The sequence below is a fragment of the Schistocerca gregaria genome, chromosome 6, assembly GCF_023897955.1.
Source record: "Schistocerca gregaria isolate iqSchGreg1 chromosome 6, iqSchGreg1.2, whole genome shotgun sequence".
Taxonomy (NCBI): domain Eukaryota; kingdom Metazoa; phylum Arthropoda; class Insecta; order Orthoptera; family Acrididae; genus Schistocerca; species Schistocerca gregaria.
In genome coordinates this window covers 268,057,276-268,071,558 of record NC_064925.1, presented here as the reverse complement: position 1 = coordinate 268,071,558, position 14,283 = coordinate 268,057,276, and the positions used below count along the sequence as shown (strand labels likewise).

Genomic DNA, 14,283 nt, shown 5'->3' with positions numbered 1-14,283 from the left:
GGATGATAGGACATCTGCTAAGACATGAGGGAATGACTTCCATGGTACTAGAGGGAGCTGTAGAGGGCAATAGCTGTAGAGGAAGACAGAGATTGGAATACGTCAAGCAAATAATTGAGGACGTAGGTTGCAAGTGCTACTCTGAGATGAAGAGGTTAGCACAGGGGAGGAATTCGTGGCGGGCCGCATCAAACCAGTTAGTAGGCTGAAGAAAAAACAAACAAACAAACAAGCATATAATAGAACTACTACAGTTGGTTCTACTGAGAAATTAATCAAAGGAGTATGAAGGAGTTGGCCATCAATAAATCCTTTAGGCTTCTCTTAAACTGAATTTCTTTGGTTGTTAAGCTGTTTATGGCTGCTGGCAAGTTATTGAAAATGTGTGTTCCTGAATAATGCTCATCTTTTTGTACAAGAGTAAGTGACTTTAAATCTATGTGAAGATTATTCGTATTTCTAGTATTGATTCCATGAACTGAGCTGTTGGTTTCAAAAAGTAATATATTTTTAATGACAAATTTCATTAAGGAATAAATATATTAGGAAGTAGTAGTTTGTATCCCTAGTTTCCTAAACAGGCGTCTGCAGGATGTTCTTGAGTTACACCACATATAACTCTTATTGCATGTTTTTGTGCCCAGAAAACTTTAGCGTGGCTTGATGAATTACCCCAAAAAATAATCCCATATGACATTATGGAGTGAAAGTAATCATAGTATGCCAGCTTTTTCATTTTTATATCTCCTATGTCTGACAGAATTCGCATTGCAAATAGAGATTTGTTTAAATGCTTCAGCAGTTCTGTGGTGTGGTTGTGCTCCTCCAAGTTGAATTTATTATCAAGCTGTAATCCCAAGAATTTAACTCTGTGTGTCCACTACTCCTGTCTGCTTGTCATCGTATTTTAGGCACATACTCGTGGAACACCCCTTACAAGTTCTGAACTACATGTAGTGTGTTTTTCAAAGTTTAATAACAAAGAAGTGGCAAGGAACCAGTTATTAATGTCCACAAATATTTTATTAGCCAATCTTTCTAAGACTGCAATTGATTTGCTACTTATTGCAATGTTTGTATCATGAACAAAAAAAAAGTGGCATCTGGTATTGTTACTGATGAAAGGTCATTGATATACACGAGAAAAGGTACGGGCCATAAGATGAAACCTTGTGGGACTCCACATGTAATTAGTTCCCAGTTGGATGATGCCTGATAGCTTAATACATGTCTCTTTCCTAATAACACCCTTTGTTTCCTGCCAGAGATATAAGATATGAACCATTTTTCAGCATTTTATGTTACACCATAATATTCTAATTTACTTAAAAGGATAATGTGATTTACACAATCAAATGCCATTGACAGATCACAAAATAAATCAATTGCCTGCAATATTTTGTTCAGTGAATTAAGTACATTTTCACTGTAAGCATAGATATCCCTCTCAATATCAGAACCCTTTAAAAATCCAAACTGCAACTTTGACAGTATGTTATTTGTGATAAGATGGTTATAAAGCTGATTGTAAATTACCATTTCTAAAGTGAAATTAGACACTATTTTTTTATCCCCCTTTTTAAACAGTGGCGTAACTTCAGCACATTTCAACCTTTCAGGAAGGAAATATTCCACTGATAAACGACTGGTTACACAGAAAGCTTAATATGTTACTTAACTCAGAATCACATTCTTTAATTAACTTTGTTGATATTTTATCATACTCACTAGCCTTTTTTGATTTTAAAGATTTCATAATGGACATTACTTCTGCTGGGGTAGTGAGGGTCACATTCATATTATGGAAGTTACTTGAAATGTCTGGTCTGAGATATCCCACAGCAGTATCTACAGAACCTGACAACCCCATGTTTCCAGTAACAGTTGTCAAATGTTTGTTAAAAAGTTCTGCAACACTATACATATCTGTCGCCAATGTAACATTTACTCTTAATGCTATTTGCCCCTTCTCATGTCTGGCTGTACTGGTCTCCTCCTTCACTATATCCCATATTGTCTTTATTTTTCTACCTGATATGACTATCTTTTACTTGTTATATATTTGCTTTGATGTCAGTATTATAGTCTTTAATATTTTTCAGTATTTCTTGTAATGTGCTGTAGCATCAACCTCAGAACTGTTTTTTGTTTTACATGATACCTCTATTCATTGAGTAATCCATGGCTTCTTTGTAGACTTTGCTCTAACCTTGGTTAGCTTTGGGGGAAAACAGTGTTCAAATAAGGTAATCACTTTATTAGCAAAAGTGTTATATTTTTCATTCACTCCAGTGAATGTCTCAGGAGTGTCCTAAAAATAATCAATTTTTTGCTTATTTATTACCCTCTTGAGTTCAGATTTAACAGATTTTATATCCTGTCCAGTACTAACATCTAACAGAAGGAACTGCATGTCATGGTCTAAGGGGCCATTGACTACTGGTTTTGTAATATAATTTTGTTCATTAGACTGTTCTATAAAGAAATTATCAAAGGCTGTTTGTGATCAATTGGCTACCCCAGTTGGGAACATTACAGTGGGGATGAAGTTAAATGATAGTGTTACTAACTCAAATAAGTTCTTATTGGGAGAGTCTTTAAGGAAATCTAGATTGAAGTCACTAGCAACCACTTTTTTTTTTGTTAAATGGGCCAGTACAGCTTCAAGGTGGTTTATGGACAAATTAAAGTTACCTGCAGGTGCTTGAAATACACTTAATACTGTGAAGGCTTCCATATGTTGCTCTAGGCAAAATTTATGAATGTCAATGTTCTTAAATTTATGGCAGTTCCTAATGAATGTGGCAACTCCTCCTTTCACCATTTCTGCTCTACAAAAGTGAGATGCTAACCTAAATCATGTAATGCTTAAAAGTTCTATAACAGCAGTCACATGATGTTCAGAGAGGCAGATTATGTCAGCTGGGTTTGAGGACTCTAATTCATCTATGCAGTTAATTAATTCATTAATTTTATTTCTCAATCATTGAATATTTTGATGCAATAAAGATAGCTGAAATTTCACATTGACTGAGTTAAAATTGGGTATAGTTGAAATTTCTCCAAATTGTTGAAAATTCTTGACCAACAGCTATTTATGCTGATGTAATAAGCTAGAATTATGTTTTTGGGTTTCTTTCTCAAACTGAAGGTTTGTCTCAATCCTAACCTCTCTTAAAACTTGGTTTCTTTCTGTCCTCCCTACCCTAAAAAAATGGTCTTTTCCAAACCCTTCCATTTCCTGTTGAGGTGAAGGCCATGCCTAGTATAATCCCAGCTATTGAGATAATCAACAGGAACCACATCAATGTGTGAACCTACATCCGACATAAGCAGCCGTTCCAACTCCAAATTAACTCTCTTGACAGAAGGGTTCGAATGAGGTCAGTCATGGTGCCCAAGAACAGACACAACCTCAACACTAGTATGCTTTGATGCTGATGCAATCTTTGCCAGGTCACACTCTATACTGTACCCATGATCCCTGTCAGCACTGTTACCTGGCCTACCCACTATAACCACAGTGTCTTCCTTAGTGAAATCTTTGCAAAGTGACCCTAAATCCTCTGTCACCTCCTCCAGCACTAGGTTTTAAAAAAATTTGTGACCTGTTATTCTGATCCTAGTTCATCCTGCAAAAGTTGGCCAACACCTCTTTAATGGGAACCACCTAACAACAACACTTTCTTTCTCGATTTCACTACATTCTTACTTTTTAATTTGCTTCTGAATGTTTGTTGTGCCCTGTCTACACCTGCAACTGCTTGAGGCTCACCAGCTTCTAACTGTAGTAGTAGTAGTAGTTTTATTCATCCGTAGATCTCTTTTTACAAGGATATAGGACATGTCAAAGTATTTACAAGCTTAGATCAATTTACAATAAGCTAATTCGTATACACATATATTTACAGACTTCTAGTTAGAGACAATCATTAGATTTTACTCCTGGTATACAATAATTTATTTACAAATAACTCATTAAATAATGTAATGCCACACTATTCACTCATATTTCACTATCAGTCACTGCACACACTATACACACATTGTTTCATAACACTTCACTCACTACACACACACACACACACACACACACACACACACACACACACACACACACACAGGTGATCGGGCCATTTTCTGTACTGCAAGTTCCCATTTGCTATCCTGAAAAACGGAGTCAGCATCCCTTCATAATGAGTGAGATGTTGAGCTCAGAAAGAGGAAGAGGTGTTAGTATTGTGCTATGCATAGCTTGAGGGGAGAGTGTCTCTAGAAAGGAAAAAAGAAGAAAAATAATAAAGTGAAGGTGTTATGTGGAATATTGGATGTTTTATAATCATCATTATTATTATTATTTGCTTGTATAACATTTTTTTTATCAAACCCCTAATCTGCTTTATCTAAGTAATCCTTCAATGTATAAAATGTATTGCATAACAGATACTTTTTAGCTGCCTTCTTAAATAAGTGTATTTTTGAAATTTCTTTAATCTCTTTTGGTAATTTATTGTACAGTTTTATTCCTTGGTAGAAAATGCTGTTTTGAGTTTTATGTTTATTTTTTCTTGGTAAATGTAAGTTGAGTCTATCTCTTGTTGCATGGTCATGGACAGAGCTGTTTGTGCAGTAATTGCCAATGTTACTTTTGATGTGTACAACTGACTGGTAAATGTGTTCACATGGAGCAGTTAAAATTCCCAGTGTTTTGAACAGATCTTTACAATGAGCTCGACTACTATTTCTGGTTATTATTCTTATGGCTCTTTTCTGGAGTTTGAAAATTGTGTTCATATTTTGTGGATTTGTTCCCCAAAAAAGAATGCCATAGCTAAGAATTGAGTGTACATATGAATAACATGTAACTAAAAGACACTGCATGTTACACACAGATGATAGAATTCTAAGGGCATAACATGCTGATGACATTCTGTTTGCAAGTACCTTTGTGTGTTCGCACCACTTCAGCTGAGAGTCAATATTCATTCCTAGAAATTTTGCATTTGTTACACAGTCTATAGAGGTGCCATCTACATTTAATTTAACATTGTCATTTTTCCTCTTCAAACTGAAGTTCATGGCATTAGTTTTCTTTATGTTTAATGTCAATTTGTTGCTTATTGACCAATCGTAAACTTCCTTGAGAGTTTCATTTGCTTTCTCGGTAAGGAGTTCTCTTGTTCTCTCAGTGACTATAATGTTGCTGTCATCAGCGAAGAGAATTTTCTCACCATGAGTAACACTACTGGGAAAGTCATTGATGTATATCAGGAATAGTATTGGTCCTAATATGCTACCTTGTGGAACCCCTATATTAATATGTTTTGGTTCTGATAAGTATTTTACTAAATGTTTAGATCTATTTGAAGTATGTGTTATCTCTACTCTTTGTACCCTATCTGTTAGGTATGATCGAAACCAGTCATTAGCTACCCCTCTTATTCCTAATGCTTCTAATTTATTTAATAGAATCTTGTGGTCGACTGTATCAAAAGCCTTAGAAAGATCCAAAAATATGCCTGTGACACACTCATCTTTATCAAGAGCATTAAGTACAACTTTTGTGAATTCTACTATGGCTGACTCCGTATTTTTGCCACTTCGAAAACCAAACTGTGATTTGCTTAAAAGATTGTATTTATTCAAATAATTCATTAAACTGTCTTTCATAATTGCTTCTATTATTTTTGAGAATGCTGACAGCAGGGAAATGGGCCGGTAATTTTCTATGTCTTCTGCATTACCTTTCTTAAGCAAAGGTACAACTCTTGCCTGTTTTAGCTGCTCTGGAAATGTCCCTGATGTGAAGGATTCATTTATTATATTTGTTAATGGGCCTTGTATAATCCCTATGCATTGTTTCAGTACACACATTGGTACATCATCTAAGCCTTCTGACTTTTTATTTTTTAGCTTTTGAACAGTTTTATTGACTTCATTCTCTGTGGTTGGAAGTAACATCATTGTATCTAGTGCAACAATTTTTGCAGGTGTTGATATTTGTTTTGGGGAATTTTTGCTGTAACTTCTCTGCAATACTTGAAAAATGCTCGTTTATATAGTTTGCTGAGTGTTGTGGATCATTTATTACCTTATCCCCCTCCCTTAGCAGTATGTTATTCTGTGTTTGTTTGCCTCTCCCCGTTTCCTTTTTTATAACATCCCAGACTGCTTTGCTTTTATTCTCTGCATTATATATTATTTTGTCATTAAATGACTTTTTTGCAGCAATCAGCACCTTCCTATAAATCTTTTTGTATCTATGATAGAAATTTAAGAATTCTGGATCATTGTGAATCTTTTTCATGGAACTGAGGTGTTTAAGTGTTTCAGAGGACTTCTTAATACCTGCTGTTATCCATCTGTTTTTGTGAGATGTTGATACAGTCATGCATACTTTTGGAAATGCTGTTTCAAAGTTCAATTTAAACAATGTGGAGAATTTGGAGAATTTCATATTCACATTGGTTTCCTTATACACTTCATCCCAGCTTTGTTTTTCTAGTTCTTTTGAAAAATCTTTTATTTTGATTTCTGATAGATGTCATTTATAGGCTTGTAGTTTAGGGAATGATTCGATGCCTGATTTTACTGTTGTTATTTGACAGAGATGGTCTGATAGTCCGAGATCTTTTACAGCTACATCACATTTTTCCCTGTCTATATTTGTGGCCACATGGTCAATTACTGATGCAGTCATTGTAGTAACCCTTGTTGCACTATTGACCAATAGGGACATGCCAAAACTTTAAAGGATATTTATGAAGGTGCTGCTGGATTCATTTATGATATTAGTGTTGATGTTTATGTCCCCACACAGAATTATGTTGATCTTTGTACTTGAGACTTTATCTAGAACTTCTGTTAATTTATTGAAAAAAGTGTCCACACTACCACTGGGAGATCTATACACACACAAAATGATTAATTTCTTGGTGATATCGAGCCCTGATAATTCAATAGCTGATATTTCAATGTGTTTGTCTTCACTTACTGTACTGAGGTCATGTCTAGATTTGAACTGTGTTCCTTTTCTGATATAAATGCATGATCCTCCACCCCTTGAAGTAGTTCTGCAGTAAGAGTTTGCCCTTTCATACAATGATAATAATGAAGCAACAGGTCAAGTCTATTTTCCACATTCACCACGTAGCTGTCAGACAAAGTTTTAGGCCTGTTCCTCCTGTTGCCTGTTGCCACTTCCCACCTCTCTTTACCCTTCTCCCTCCTTAACATGTCAAAATCTCCCCTGGCCTTGTCTAATTCAGCTTGAAGGGCGGAAAATTTCCCCTCCTGTACTAGTGTCTTCCTATCTCTACTACATATACTACAAAACCACTGATGAGTGTCATTTACTTCCCCTACTCCCACGCCACTACAGTTACCCACATGGAAAAACTACAGCACCCGTCACACCAAAGGCCCGATATAACAATTCTGTGGCAGGTCAAGCACTTTTCACTCATGGTAAACATAATAGTATATTAAGAATAAGTCAGTTAAATTACAGATAAACATGAAAATATGATTCTACAAATTTGGCATGTACGCAACTGTATGTAAACAAAAACAACAGTGCAAAGTTTCTGAAACAACAACTTAAACTTTACACTACTTTTCTGAAGTATGAGTTAAATAATGAAGAGGTTTGCTACAGTTAAAGAGCTGGAGAGAGCAAGGAATAATTAAGCAAAATTCTATACATTTGCTGTGAAAAAACGTAAACAGAAAATACAACTAAAACCCGACTGTACGATCTTTTCGTGTATTCTGCTATATGTATTCTGCTGTATGTATTCTGCTGTATGTAAAGAAAAATGAAACCTTTAATGGTACACTTAAAAAGCTCACTAATACATCTATTTACCACATAACCAATACTGAACTAAATGTTATTATAATCTAAAATGACTTATCTTTACAAGAACACCAAAACTCACGTTAGTCACCTATCTGCAGGGCTTCTTGTATACTGCAGAAACATATGTAAGGATGGAGTAAGAGAACTAAATTTCTCAGTAAAAAGGAGCAAAGGAGACCACTCACTGAACATAGAAGTGTTGAGTCATTGACAAAAGAAAAAGAAAACATGCTAGCTTTCATCGATTACTCAATGCTGTTACTATTCAGTGAGAGGTCTTGTTACCTCTAAATTATTTACATTCTACAGTAACTTTTATATTTCCTTAAACTGCCTGTTATCTAATATTCTTCTTTGTTATATTATATCAACCGAGTGCTTTAATAATGAAAACAAAGCCTGTTCTGCTGTCCCCCCAGGACTCTTGGTTATGGTAGGTAATCTTCTTATTCAGCATCCCTCTGCTTCATGGATTTTTTCCTCTGTTTTCTACAAATTCATTCATGTCGTACAGTCATTTTCATTGCCTGTTGCACTGCTTCTAAACTTATTCATCCTTGTATTCCCTGTGCAACCCTTCTCCACCAGCCACTTGTCATTGGCCATTTTGTATTTGCTTCCCACAAAAGTAATCATTACTCTGCATTTTGTCTTTTATTTCATTCATTTACCCACTTGTGATTGTTGCTATATGAAGTAAAAGAATAAACACTATTACACATAGAAAATTATATAGCATTCACCAAAAGCTATGACATATTGTCAGCACAGAAGTGATTTCATTTTCAAAACCACAAACTGACATGAATTACTACCCCTATGAAATCTCATATAGTTACAGAACAACAAGAATACACACTACTCTGTGGACAATTCTTAAATTAATGTCTGTTTATATGACAATAATATCTGAACAGCTTTTGGTAAAAGCTGTAATAGTATCGTGCAGTTAACATTTGATGTGGATGGAGCAGTGGTTATGACAAACAGAGCAAGACAGTTATTTTTACATAGTGCTTAAATACCCTGTAAACAAATATACGACTGTGCAGATCAGAGCAAAATACTACAATATACTGGTAACTCTGAACCAGTGTTGAACATGATTTACTTGCAGATTTGATAGATCATTGAAAGATGAAACCTCCTGCTTCTTTATAATTAAAATCAACCCCACCTAAAGTGATCGCAATAACTGATAGTATGCTTTCAGATGATTGTTGCCTAGGGGTTTCCAAATCATAGATAATGTTGACATGCTTTTAGATTCTTGTGTACATTATCATGCAGAAAAGAATAATGATAATAAACTTTTGTGTGTAATATGCGTCACAATTTCTACTTTTGACCAGAATTTGAAGCAATGTGCATCACAATTTGTGCTGTTACTTCATGATTGTAGATGGAAACATAGATTGATCATAACATGTTTTGAGATACTGAATGGAGTTTTGAAAAGAGTAAAACATGTTTGAAAGAAAAAATGTCTCTCAATTTTTTTAAAAAAAAGTTGAACTATAACAAGGACCAACTGTACAACTCTCCTTGACCTTGTGAACTAATATTTGCATTTTTAATGTTCATCTGTGTGCTGAGTATGCTAGGTGACACTTTTTTCCCACAAGAGCCAAATTGCTGCAATTAGAACACAAATTATTGGCTAATGTAGCATATTCACCAAAATTGTCTCCACTTTTCCCCATTCATCATTCTTAGTTTCTGGCTAGATCACACAAATTCTCACTGACCGAATGTGGTATTGACATTATGATGAGTATTTTACAGGCCTTGACAATCATTACATTCCCAACTTAGTTCATAGTGCTTATGAGGTAACACACGAAATACTTTCTCATACATTTGTATCATACTTATTGATAACCTTCCATACATTGTTACTCTTTGGTGTGAAACACTGTATCACTTTGTAAAATGACGTGTAATACATTCAGTAGTTCAGCTGACCACAGTGCTTTTCCTCTGAACATTGGGCATTTTCATATGGCATTTCAGTGTGGGATATCCTCCTCCTCCTCTCCCTCCCCCCCCCCTCCCCCCTGCTCCTACACACACACACACACACACACACACACACACACACACACACACAGTATTTCAATCAAATGTACTTAATGATCTTATAAACCAGCAACCTATATTTTTATTCAATTTTTGTGGTCTTGTGAGATGATGGTATAGATTAATAATCTCGCACAATACTCCAATAAAAGGTGTAAGCTATTATGTATTTGCACAATTCAAATAACTGTTTTCAAAAATCATGTTTGTATTTGCTTATTTTTTCAGGTCCTTCCTCTGGAAAACAACATGAAAACCCCTCAGGATTTTGGTGGATGGACAGGAGTTCTAAATACAGGAATGGTTATTGTAGCAGCTTTGTATACATCAGTTGGATTTTTTGGGTACCTAAAGTATGGAGAAAAGGTTAAATTGGGAAGCATCACTTTGAATCTGCCACAAAGGGATTTGTAAGTTATCTTACATCAGATTTAAAAATAGAAATATGCTTGAATCCTACTATACATTGGCTGGCAGATTGTTGTGTAGACATTGTAAAAAATTATAAGGAATGTAGAGCCCTTCAAATGTCTGTTCTATAGTCGTATTATTAGTGTAACAATATTATGTAAAGGAAAGTTCCTACTCGCCACATAGCGGAGATGCTGAGTTGCAAATAAGCACAATAAAAAGCCTGTCACAAATATAGCTTTCAGCCATTAAGGCCTTTGTCAACAATAGATGTACACACACACACACACACACACACACACACACACACACACACAAAGCCTGTCACAAATAAAGCTTTCAGCCATTCAGGCCTTTGTCAACAATAGATGTACACACACACACACACACACACACATACACACACACACACACACACACACACACACTCACTCTGCAGTCTCAGGCAGGAAACTGTGAGCAGCAGCACCAGTGTATGATGGGACAACTGGGTGGGGGTAAGGAAGAAGCTGGTGTGGGGAGGGGGAAGAATAGTATTTTAGGGGTGGTGAACAGTGAAGTGCTGCAGGTTAGATGGTGGTCAGGGGAGAGGTGGAGAGGAGGGTGAGGGTAGCGAAAAAGGAGAGAAGTGAAAAGACTGGGTGTGATAGTGGAATGATGGCTCTTTGTAGTGCTGGAATAGGAACAGGGAAGGGTCTGGATGGGTGAGGACAGTCACTAAAGAAGGTTGAGACCAGGGAGGGTTACAGGAACATAGGATGTATTGCAGGGACAGTTCGCATCTGCACAATTCAGAAAACCTGGTGTTGGTGGGAAGGATCCATATGGCACAGGCTGTGAAGCAGTCATTGGAATGAAGGATGTCATGTTTGGCAGCATGTTCAGCAACAGGGTGATCCATTTGTTTTGTGGCCACAGTTTGTCAATGGTTGTCACGCCCACATAGAATGCAGCACAGTGGTTGCAGCTTATCTTGTAGATCACATGATGAATGATGTCATTAATGAATCTGAACCTGTGAAACCAGACAAGACCTACAAACTAAGTTGCAACCACTGTGCTGCATTCTATGTGGGCATGACAACCACCGACAAACTGTCACCACAAAACAAGTAGACCACCCTGTTGCTGAACATGTTGCCAAACATGACATCCTTCATTTCTATGACTGCTTCACAGCCTGTAACATATGGATCCTTCTCACCAACACAAGCTTTTCTGAATTGCACAGTTGGGAACCCTTTCCCTGTTCCCATTTCAGCACCGTACAGCCATCACACACAGTCTTTTTACGTCTCTCCTTTTTCGCTACTTTCTGCCCCTCCCCCACCTCTCTTTTGCCCATTGTCTAACCTGCAGCACTTCACTGTCCACCATCTCCACCATACTGTTCATCCACCTCCCCACCCCAGCCTCCTCCTTACCTCCACCCAGTCACCATCCCCATCATACACTGGTGCTGCTGCTTGCAGTGTGGTTCCAGTTGCCTGAGACTGCAGTTGTGTGTGTGTGTGTGTGTGTGTGTGTGTGTGTGTGTACATTTGTTGTTGAATAACGCCTTAATGGCCAAAAGCTTTATTTGTGACAGTCTTTTCGTTGTGCCTATCTGCGAGTCAGCATCTTCGCTATATGGTGAGTAGCAACTTTCCTTTTCATAATATTGTTACATTTCATCCTGGATTTTCTATTGTTAGTATAACTTATAAATAAAGAGGGAAAAGGGTTCTGTATAAAAAATTTTACTACAGTATATTTTAGGTATTACAGGATCCTTAACACTTATTGCCAGTTTTGTTCAAGCAAAGATGTTTACTGTGGACAGCACTCTACAGAACTAGTAGCAACCCAAATATTTTGTGATACTGTAGCAAGTGTGAACTAGTTTCGTAATAACGTCCATAAAGTGATTTCTCTTAGTTTCCAGAATAACCGGGTCTAACTTCAAATAATATCAGCTGTTTTACTATCCACCAATATATGTGTTTTATTTATATACATTTCTCTTTTTGACACACAGTGTTTGTATGTTCCAGGTTGGCACAGTCAGTGCGACTGATGATGGCAGTTGCCATTTTCTTCTCCTACGGTTTGCAGTTTTATGTTCCAATGAGTATTATATGGCCTTTGATTCGACCTCGGCTGGAAACGGAGAGAGCACAAATGCTGGGAGAATATATTTTACGCACAGTGTTAGTTATTTTCACTTGTAAGTACATTCTTATTATTTTTGTTGTGTGGTTGTGTTCAGATCAATGTAGTCAGTAAGACAGTAATGCTCACTAGGTGAGCAAAACCTTAGAGGAAATAGAAATATGCTGTGATTTTGCTATACGTTAGCTGGCAAATTGTAATGCTAGGTAAGGATAAAGAACAGCACCAGCTGCATAGTAATGCAAAAATGTGATTGTGTTTCAAACTTAAGTACCCAGAGGATCTTTCAGCGGGTGGGAAAAACAGTTGAGGGAGGAAATTTGTGAATTAGCTGTTATTTTAATTTTATTGTTTGGCCCTTAGGATCTTTGAACAAATAGATTTTGTTGTCTGAGATCAGTTGTATCTGTCTGTGCACTTGCTCCTGCACTTTCATGCTAGTAAGACACATTTTTTTTATCTGTCTTCATCTGATGTACATTTCGTTTTCAGTTGCATACACTACAGTTTATTTATATCTGTAAGGTAATGTCACAGAATAATGTTATGGTCTATCCGGTTTGCTTCATAAGACAAGATCTTCAGCTATAACCATAGTACCATGGTTAATGATGCTTAATTTTCATGCACTGTAATTGACTTCTGCTATTACACTGGGCCACAAAAAAATAATTTTTGAATGTTTTGAGCACTTGATGAGGCAGTTCCTACTAATTTTGGGTTGAGAAAAACAAATATGACACTGAAAATTTTTTATTACCTCTAGTTTCTATGGTATACACAAGGTGGAAGTATTACATATTAACGGATCGAGAGAAAAGGATAAATTTTAATTATATACATGCTAACAACAGTGAAACTGCATTGGATTTTTTCAGCTGGTAATTACATGCTAAGAGTTCTAAATTGCTGGAAAAATACTTCACAGATGGTAGTGTCTGAAGAGAATCATGTGGTGGCCTATCGACTTTGTCGTCTTTTAGCTTGCCTCTTGTAATGGAGTTCTGTAGAATCCCTACACAAAGACCAACAGTAATCTGCAAGAATTTCTTCATTCCAATGGCCCTGATATCTTTGTTCCATAACAGTAATGTCCTGATGGAATCTCTCACCATGTTCATCACTAACAGCTCCACAACTAGGAGGGAAAAAGTCTATGTGGGAGTGGAGAAAATGCATATTATGGAACATGTTGCATCCAAGGTTACAGTATTTTTGCAGGAGCACTGTCATCAATTGATTGTAGTTGTCATCTCTTTTATTGCCTAAAAATCCATGAACAACACTCTTGAAGGCTTCCCAAACTTCCTTTTCTTTCCCCTCCAAAACTTGGTCAAATGCAGGATCCTTTACAAGTTCTGTTAGTTGTGGTCCGACAAAAATGCCTTCCTTAACTTTTGCATCACTTAATTTTGAAAATTTCGCTCTTATGTACTTAAAGGCCTGTCTTTCTCAGTTCATAGCTTTGACAAAGTTTTTCATCAAACCCAGCAGTGTTTTGGGTCCACAAGAGGCTTGGCAATGACATTTTTCTCGCTAGGATGAAGATTTCTTGCAGGCCAGTCTTCTTTAATATAATGCAATTTCGTATCTCTACTGTCCCACATACATAACAAGCGACAATGCTTTGTGTAACCCAGTTGCATTACTAAGAGTATGGCAGTTACTTTTAGATCACCACAGATTTTCCATTTGTGTTCATGATATTTGAGTCCAAGAGAGCTGTCATATTTGCATATGTCTCCTTCATGTGAACAGCATGACCAACAGGAATAGATGAA

General features: G+C 36.6%; 1 protein-coding gene across 8 annotated transcripts in view; it reads left to right on the top strand.

The window, feature by feature from the left end:
* LOC126278330 (proton-coupled amino acid transporter-like protein pathetic) overlaps positions 1–14,283 on the top strand; it is a 238,088-nt gene that overhangs the window by 218,309 nt on the left and 5,496 nt on the right. For all 8 annotated transcript variants that reach the window (XM_049978355.1, XM_049978351.1, XM_049978357.1 and 5 more), the window contains 2 exons: positions 10,169–10,350; positions 12,385–12,557. In XM_049978355.1, the coding sequence (XP_049834312.1) occupies positions 10,169–10,350; positions 12,385–12,557 (355 nt within the window). The remainder of the gene's footprint in view (positions 1–10,168; positions 10,351–12,384; positions 12,558–14,283) is intronic.